This window comes from Biomphalaria glabrata, chromosome 18, assembly GCF_947242115.1.
Source record: "Biomphalaria glabrata chromosome 18, xgBioGlab47.1, whole genome shotgun sequence".
Classification (NCBI taxonomy): Eukaryota; Metazoa; Mollusca; class Gastropoda; family Planorbidae; genus Biomphalaria; species Biomphalaria glabrata.
In genome coordinates, this window is record NC_074728.1 from 19,814,042 (window position 1) to 19,824,041 (window position 10,000).

The window sequence follows — 10,000 nt, forward strand, 5'->3', positions numbered from 1 at the left end:
AGTCGCTGCAACCTTACGAGGAGAGTCAAGGGGCAGATGAGAAGAGATGCTTCAATGATCAATTGAGTAATGTAGAGATAATAATGTCAACACATGATGGACATAAGTTAATGCAATAAATAAATATGTACACGTAAAATTATTACGACTGTGAGAAATACAAACAATTAACCAGCTTCAAACAACGAGTCCGACCAGTGGCGTCACTAAGGTCGGAGTTTTCCTGTGCGGTTACCTCAGGGTGTCGCTAACTTCAAACTTTACCACATCTTCCGAAAATTCTCCATGTTTGTTTATTACATTTATGTTATATTATAGCATGGTGAGCTCATTATAAACATTCATTGATTGTTACCCAAATGTAAAATGACTGTTCACATTATTTTGATTTATATTTATAAAAAGATGAGTAACTCGTGAGTTTCAAATGAAGATCAAATTGAAATTCACTCCCTTTTTCTTTCCCCAGAAAACACCCCCTGGACGTCAGTGGAATGTCCAGTTTTCTGGTTCTGATACAAACACCAACAGAGATACCATTAAGTTAGTTATAGTTGTGAATGATGGCAGCTATACGGATGTGGGTCTGTACAGATGTTCCTATTTAGCCGAAGATTATTCAATCCACTACTCTGATGCTGTGTACTTACGGGCTGGAGGTAAGAGGACATTTAAAATGCATTCTTTCATTTTATTTAGTTTAATTTTTGTTTTGGTTAGGCCTCTCATTGAGGCTGAGGCCTAGGCATCTATACAGTTTTCTAGGCCATACATACTGCCCTGCTCTCATTGTCTCTCTATAATGATACCTTTCTCTCACACTTATCTCCTCTTACACACATCTAGTTCTCTCACTCTCTCTCTTACTTCTCTCTCTCCTATCCCTCAGTCTGTTGGACCGCTGGGTCACTATGCAAGACTTGTCGACCGTCTTTCTCCATTCCACTCTCTCTTTTCTTCCCATCGCTTTCTTTGTCTGCCTCTTCTTTTTTTTCCTGGTACTGTTCCCTGAAGGAAGGTCTTTGCTAGCCCCAAAGACCTTGTAATATGGCCATAGAGTTTTAACTTGCGCTTGTTTTTTTTAAAGATAGAAAGCAGGTCATGGAGTCCAGTCGCTGCAGTAACCCTGTCTCTAGTGATTTGGTTTGTGATGCGGTCTTTGAATGTGATACCTAGGATCCTAGGATCCTTCTCTAGCATCTCGATTCCATTGCTAGGATCCTCCTCTCTAGCTCTGCATTCAGAGTCCAAGACTCACTAGCATAAAAGATAGATAGATACTTGAAATGAAATGACAACACTTTCATAATATAAACAAATAATGAACTTCTTTCATCAGCCATTTTAGCACACAAACTAGTGTCCCCTAAGAGTTGGGATGTGTGGTCGAGAGGCTAAGTACGCTTGAACTTGGCTTGTCCTGGCTACCTATGAAGGGGGCTTGAGGTTCGACACCCGTCTCGGGCAGAGTTGTGTTTACTGAGCGCCTAAAGGCAGCACGGAAAAACCTTCTCACAGATACTCCCTCCCCCCACTGGTCCACAAATAAGATTGAACCATAGCGCTCTGAGCATGCTATAAGCATGAAAGTAGCGCTATATAAAAGCTATAATTATTATTAAAATGGGCATAACTCTTCCTGCTGTATACAATATACCTAAAAACGGGGTTATATACAATATCATGCGAGTTTCGGAATTGAAAGTAACTTTCCATCAACACTCTCTATTCGCTAAAACAATGATGTTTTTTTGTTTTTTTTTTAGTGTAAGCCTCAGTGAATAGTAAACTTTTATTGACAAGATTGTTAAAATGTTTCTTAGTCCACGCCATGATTGTTCTAAATATATTTCTATAACTCTGCTCACGCTTTCGATCGTGGTGCGCACCAGAGCACCGTTCCACACGAGTGATGGACGACATGTTGATACGATGTAGAGAAGCTTCTCTGAAAATCTTCCATATTGACCCAGGCACCTGGGAGACAGAAGCACAAGACAGAGCATCATGGCGTCGAGCTGTGAAAACTAGCGCACAAATAGCTGATGAATAGAGAACAACGCTGGCAAGAAATGCGTCAGATAAAAAAGCAAGGCCAATGACACTAGCTCCAGCTGGAATAACCTGCCCAGTGTGCATTCGAACATTCCGGGCTCACATAGGTCTCACCAGCCACATGAGGAGGCACAAAACCCCAGTTGAAAGTCCTCAGCCCCCTGGATAACAAAAGTGGTCATCATTGAACCATGTTTTGGTCGAACTATATATAATATGTAAAAATGTTTGTAAAATGTTTTACATGTCTCGGATGTTCCTTCAAAGTTGAAGATAATTACTTCCTAGTCCAAACCTCACGCAGGACGACGGGGGATGGGAGCGGGCAGGGTTTGAACCCTGGACCATCGATAAATCTGAACGACAGTCCAGCGCGCAAACCGTACGACCAGGCAGCCATGTCCTGTTCGTTTATCTTCACTGACTGATACAATTCCCTTAATGGTCACTCTGTATTTTTGTTTTTTAATTTCTGTCCCAGACACACTTGAAAGTCAAATAGTCAACAAGAACAGCGTCGGGCAGAATGATATGCTTACCGTGGTCTGTGATGTGAAGAAGTTTAAACCAGAAGACTACCCCGACTATCCCTATCTTAACTCTCTGACCGCTGAATGGAAGCCCGCGGGGCAAGACAGCTTCTCAGAAATAGCCAAGTCATTTCCTTTCAATCACGATGAGGCCAGCAAACACGTAATGGTGAGATGGGCCACTAGACATTTAGCTATTTGCTAAGCTGAAAGGCAAAACTAAGGTAAAGGACAGGGAGGAAACGGAGAAAGACGGTCGACGAGTCTTGCATGGTGCCCCAACGGTCCAGTAGACTAAGGGATAGGTAAAATTATAGGTAATTGCTAAGCTTACATCAACTCTGTCTGGTTCAGATGTCGAGCACCCTAAACACTAAACTTATTTCTTCCACTCTCCATTTTCGGATCAAGTTGAAACTTTGCACAAATATTATTTTTTCTTGCCAAAACAAGAGTCCGTAAAAAAAAAAAAAAATAACCAATCAGTTAATTAAATAGTGGTATATCATTAATTGTGTTTGGTATCGAAAATGTAAATAAATTTTGGGAAATAAGGCTGTAATTTTTGAGTTTTTCTCTTGGATAAGCTTTTTGTTAAATTTAAAAAAAATATATTTTTCTTAAAAAAAACTAAAATAAACGGTATTAGATGATACCAGAGGTCATAAACTCTGCCCTGTCAACTGTACTTGTTGGAATAACTAGTCATAATCATTGAGTATATAGAGAATAGCTAGTCATAATCATTGAGTATATAGAGAATAGCTAGTAATAATCATTGAGTATATTGAGAATAACTAGTCATAATCATTGAGTATATAGAGAATAGCTAGTCATAATCATTGAGCATTTTGAGAATAACTAGTAATAATCATTGAGTATATTGAGAATAACTAGTCATAATCATTGAGTATATAGAGAATAGCTAGTCATAATCATTGAGTATATTGAGAATAACTAGTCATAATTATTGAGTATATTGAGAATAACTAGTCATAATCATTGAGTATATAGAGAATAGCTAGTCATAATCATTGAGTATATTGAGAATAACTAGTTATAATCATTGAGTATATGGTGAATAACTAGTCATAATCATTGAGTATATAGAGAATAGCTAGTCATAATCATTGAGTATATTGAGAATAACCAGTTATAATCATTGAGTATATTGAGAATAACTAGTCATAATCATTGAGTATATAGAGAATAGCTAGTCATAATCATTGAGTATATTAAGAATAACTAGTTATAATCATGAGTATATGGTGAATAACTAGTCATAATCATCGAGTATGTTGAGAATAACTAGTCATTATCATTGAGTAGAGGACGAACTATGGGAAGGAGGTGCTATAAATATCTTTGTATTTCAAAAAGACACTGTCCACTAAATAGACTTCTCATTTAAGACCTTATGATTTAAAGGGCAGATGATGCTAATTTCATCTGTTTATTTGGCAAACGATTAACTAGCAGGGTGTCATGTGGCCAGCACAACGACCAACCGCCTCCACTTTCCCCAACTTAAGTCAGGTACCCGTAAGAGTTGGGTCGATTCACGGGCGCCCTAAAAATCTTGAAGTTAAAAAAATCCCAATTTTCACTGAAATTCGAACCCAGGACCCTAGGTTCAGAAGCCAAGTGCTAAACCGCTCTACCACCGCTCTTCAAGCACCAAGAGTTATACCAATATATACAAGTACATTGATGTCTTTATACAGAAAATACCACCAGGACGGAGCTGGGAAATCGACTTCATCGGTGATGTCGCAGACAACAACAGAGATAGTATCAAAATCGTCATTGTCATGAAGGACGCGACCTACTCAGACGCTGGAATATACAGATGTAACTATATGGATTACATCCGCACGTATTATTCATACAACCAAAGTCTTGTTGCTAAACGTAAGGAAAAGATACTACATAATCTATTATAAAAACTCATTACCATAAAACATTCAGAAATCTAAAAGCTAAACAAAAACAATTATTAAATGTATTTCAAATCGCACAGAGTAAAATATGATCATATCGCATCATGATAATAACTACACATCTATACAAACCAAATGATAGGATTGCAGTTATTATAAGCATTACTCTATCTGTTTTTTTTTAAATATTTTTACATTTTGCTTGTCAATTTTTTTTTCCTTCTACAATAAATATTTGGCTTACAAAATAAGCTGCCAAAATTGCAACTTAAAGAAATTAAAGAATAAAATATTCTTGGGGTTAGGAAAAAAGCTAAAAAAAAAAAATAGTTAAAAAAAAAAAAAAAAAAGACACTCAAATGAAAACGTATTACAAAGCAGAAAGTTGAAATTTTGAATAATTATCAATAGTCGATAGAAATATACAAATCGATAAAAAAGAAAACTAGCCAATTAGCTAATAAATGATTGGTAATCAAATTTGTTTAATCTGGAAAAGAAACTTTGCTCAAAAACTTTGCCTGTATTGTGAGATAGAGCAGTGATTGTGCGGTTCTTCACCTTAGATTTTTCCCCCTCGTTTTCTCTTTCTTTCTATTTCGCCTTGATTTTTTTTTTCACTCGTCCTTTTTCTCTTTCTCCGTCTCTTCTGTTCTCCTTATGGCTGTTTGGTCATTGATTAAATGTCTGCTTGCTTTTCTGCTAAGTTTCGGTCATTTCATCACAGCTAAACAGCCGCGAGTCAACATGGACATTGTCAGGCCTGGGGCGACCTTCGAGGTCCAGTGCGACATTCTGAAGTTCAGTCAGAAGGGCAACTATTTGGCAATACAAAGAAAGCTGGCGGGGAGCTCCGAGTACGTACCAATGGCGTTGTATTGCCCCTATAGCACAGACTCTGCGATTAAATCGGTAAGTGCTTTATTAAATTTCTAGTGATTAAAAGCAGGGCCAGACTTAGGCCACCGCAACCTATGAGTTCGCAGTGGGCCCCGCACGTTCATAGGCCCCGCTCTAATTGTAGGTGTTAATTATTAAATTAAACTATAATAACTTATATATAATGACAGGGAGTCTTCAGCCTCCTGATTTTCCAAGGCCTCTGGAAATCTCCTGTAATTGTAAAATATATCAAAAAGAGCTTCAAATCTCCTAAAACTATTAAAAATCTCCTGAAAACTCATATAAATTTCCTGAAAAATAGACAAAATTGTATATAAGAAGTAGAAAACACAAAACTGTGGGTGATGAGTGGACAGAAAGATATAGAGGTGCAGATCTTAGAGAGGAAGTGGAGATGGTTTGGTCACATCCTTAGAAAAGATAACAGCAACAGAGCTAGACAGGGAAAAAGACGTAGAGTTAGACCTAAAAGAACAGGGCGACGCAGTGTACTAGATGATGCTGGGATGACAGGAAAGAGCTGGGAAGCCATTAAATAATTAGCAAGTGACCGTGGCGAGTGGCGTGTAAAAACTGAGGCACAATGTTCAACGAGGAAAGCAAAGAAAAAAAGTTTGTTAAAAAGAGATTTGGAATTCCAGAAAACTATCAAATGTCTGTACATAAAACCTATGTAGCTAATGTCTTAGATAGATAGATAGATAGGTAGGTAGGTAGGTAGGTATGTAGGTAGGTGGTAGGTACGTAGGTAGCGTCCGATAAGGGCTGAGAGCTTCATAAGCATTTGAGTAGACCAGATGGGAGCTCAGCCGTGCGGAACAGGCCGTCCTAGCCTAGTTTCGAGTCGGACACTGTCCAATAGGCGCGTACTTTGGACGGTTTAGGGAGAACTACGACACACGGTGCCGCCACTGCATCGTAGACAACGAAACAGTAGACCAGTATCTTTACGAATGTCGCGTTTTTCATGAGGGACGATCGGGACAAGAAAATGAGAGATAACTGGTTTATGTGAGGCATTAGGGCTGTCCTTTTACGGGGACAAGGCGACCTTACAACTCACTGCCCGCTTCCGTGATCTAAGGGAGTAATTCTCAGCATACTTCGCTAGTATGGGGTTTCTGATTCGGTACGTAGGTACGTATGTAGGTACGTAGGTAGTTCGTAGGTAGTACGTAGGTAGGTACGTATGTACGTAGGTATGTACGTAGGTAGGTTGGTAGACATGTAGTTAGATACGTAGAAAGGTAGATAGGTAGGTTCATAGGTAGGTAGGACAGTAGGTAGGCTGGTAAGGTAGAAAGGAAAGTTTAGGTAGGTAGGTAGGAAGATTGTAGGTAGGTAGGTACGTACGTAGGTAGGTAGCTAGGTAGGTAGAAATATAGATAGAAGATAGATTGTTAGCAATGCCGGAAGGGTAATTGTAGGCCCTAGGCAATGTAAATAGGGTGGCTCTAAGTGACATAGAAAAACAATAAAAATTAAGACAGAAAAGTACGCATTGAGCTAATAAAAGACTTTCTTGTATCAATATCTGAATCAACAAATAAATGAAACTCATAGAACGTCGTTCGCAATAATGTGCTTCATGGACGATTCATGTTCAACAGACTAGATGTATCTCTGTAATATTTCCCCAAAGTGAAGAAAAGATGGTCGTCTAACATGCAAAAAGTAGACTACATTTATACATTGGTTTATAAAAGTTCAATTATATTGGCTTAGAGCTAGGCTAGTAGATACGGAACTAGCAAGTTCAAATATATTGGCTTAGAGCTAGGCTAGTAGATACGGAACTAGCAAGTTCAAATATATTGGCTTAGAGCTAGGCTAGTAGATACGGAACTAGCAAGTTCAAATATATTGGCTTAGAGCTAGGCTAGTAGATACGGAACTAGCAAGTTCAATTATATTGGCTTAGAGCTAGGCTAGTAGATACGGAACTAGCAAGTTCAAATATATTGGCTTAGAGCTAGGCTAGTAGATACGGAACTAGCAAGTTCAAATATATTGGCTTAGAGCTAGGCTAGTAGATACGGAACTAGCAAGTTCAAATATATTGGCTTAGAGCTAGGCTAGTAGATACGGAACTAAGTAGGTAGATAGATAGATAGATAGATAGATAGATAGATAGACAGATAGATAGATATTTAGATAGATAGATAGAAAGATAGATATATAGATTTTTAGATAGATAGATAGATAGATAGATAGATAGATAGATAGATAGATAGATAGATAGATAGATAGATAGATAGATAGATAGATAGATAGATAGATAGAAAGAAAGATTGATAGATAGATAGATAGATAGATAGATAGATAGATAGAAAGATTGATAGATAGATAGATAGATAGATAGATAGATAGATAGATAGATAGATAGGTAGGTAGGTAGATAGATAGATAGGTAGATAGATAGATAGATAGATAGAAAGATAGATAGATAGATTTTTAGATAGAGAGATAGATAGATAGATAGATAGATAGATAGATAGAAAGATTGATAGATAGAAAGATTGATAGATAGATAGATAGATAGATAGGTAGGTAGGTAGATAGATAGATAGATAGATAGGTAGATAGATAGATAGATAGATAGATAGATAGATAGATAGATAGACAGATAGATAGATAGATAGATAGGTAAGTAGGTAGATAGATAGATAGATAGATAGGTAAGTAGGTAGATAGATAGATAGATAGATAGGTAAGTAGGTATATATATATATATATATATATATATATATATATATATAGATAGATAGATAGATAGATAGATAGATAGATAGATAGATAGATAGATAGATAAAAAGAAAGATAGATAGATAGATAGATAGATAGATAGATAGATAGATAGATAGGTAAATAGATAGATAGGTAAGTAGGTAGATAGATAGATAGATAGATAGATAGATAGATAGATAGATAGATAGATAAATAGATAGATAGATATTTAGATAGATAGATAGATTTTTAGATAGATAGATAGATAGATAGATAGATAGATAGATAGATAGATAGATAGATAGATAGATAGATAGATAGATAGATAGATAGAGAAGAACAGAAAAGAAATGAGAACGTTCATATTGATTCTATACAAAGTTATTCTCTGTTTTCAGTTCGTCCCGCCCGGACGTCAGTGGAAAGTTGACATTATAGATGAAAGCGTCATAGATATTCAACTAACAGTACAAGATGGAGACTGCTATGATGCTGGCGATTACAGATGTATGCATTCATCGGCATTTGACGAGGACAGACTAAATGTCTACTCTGAATCTTTCAATCTTAAAAGCGAAGGTAGTAATTATATTAGCTAGCAGTGGCGTCGCAAGGTGCGGACCGCACTATGTGAAACGTACGCCAGCAACGCCGCTGTTATTTAGATCAATGTGTCTAAAGTTTAGTTTAGTCGCTAAGAGAAACCTCTTTCTTAGTTTAGTCACTAAGAGAAGCCTCTTTTCTTAGTTTAGTCGCTAAGAGAAGCCTCTTTTCTTAGTTTAGTCGCTAAGAGAAGCCTCTTTTTGAGATTAGTCGCTTAGAGATGACTTTTCTTTTCTGAGTTTAGCCGCCAAGAGAAACCTCTTTTCTTAGTTTAGTCGCTAAGAGAAACCTCTTTTCTTAGTTTAGTCGCTAAGAGAAACCTCTTTTCTTAGTTTAGTCGCTAATAGTAATAGTTTAAAGAAGGAATTTATGTAAAAATGCTTTTGAAACACAAATTTCAAGGTTAATTTTTGTAATGAAATGAATGGACTATGTTTTATATCTTATTTTATTTAGGGTCTCATGCTTATTTTAATATTTATGCCATTTTTAGCGGCCCCCGAAAGGGGAAAAGACGCTATTAGTTTTGTGCGAAATGTCTGTCCGTCTGTCCGTCTGTCCCGATTAGATCTCGTAAACTAGAAGAGATATTGAAAATCCCACTTCACAATATTTTAGACCATTCAAAGTTCTGATGCAAGGGCGACTTTTTTTTTCCTGAAAGCGAAAATTCAAATTTTTAAAATCAATTATGCAAGCAGTTTTTTATAAAAAAAAAAGCTAATTAGTATGCATTATATGTTAGCCCTAATTTTTAAGACGAATAGTAATCTTATAAACATTATTTTCGTGAACATTTTTTCTATATAGCGGAATTTTTTTATATTTTTTTTTGAGGATTCGAATATGAGATTGAGCCTTTTCAAAACAATTAACTTATTTAGTTCGAACCGAGGGTCCCGGGTTCGAATCCTGGTGAAGACTGGGATTTTCAACTTCTGAGTCTACCCAGCTCTAATGGGTACCTGACATTAGTTGGGGAAAAGCAAAGGCGGTTGGTCGTTGTGCTGGCTACATGGCACCCTCGTTAACCGTAGGCCACAAAAACAGATGAACTTTACATCATCTGCCCTATAGACCACAAACTAGTTAGGCCAGGTTCACATCTAACTTTACATTCACTTTCACGTATCCTTTGATCTGCGGGACGGTTGGGGCACTACACAAGATCTGTTAACTTTCTTTCTCCATTCTTATCTCTCATTTGTCTTTGATATAATTTCATTCGGATATAATTTTCAT

The 10,000-nt window shown here is 36.9% G+C and overlaps 1 protein-coding gene across 2 annotated transcripts in view; it reads left to right on the top strand.

The window, feature by feature from the left end:
* The window catches only part of LOC106062710 (uncharacterized), a 45,314-nt gene that overhangs the window by 16,556 nt on the left and 18,758 nt on the right, over positions 1–10,000 (top strand). For both annotated transcript variants that reach the window (XM_056017860.1, XM_056017861.1), the window contains exons 8-12: positions 470–659; positions 2,537–2,754; positions 4,310–4,496; positions 5,253–5,437; positions 8,554–8,734. In XM_056017860.1, coding sequence (XP_055873835.1) covers positions 470–659; positions 2,537–2,754; positions 4,310–4,496; positions 5,253–5,437; positions 8,554–8,734 — 961 coding nt within the window. The remainder of the gene's footprint in view (positions 1–469; positions 660–2,536; positions 2,755–4,309; positions 4,497–5,252; positions 5,438–8,553; positions 8,735–10,000) is intronic.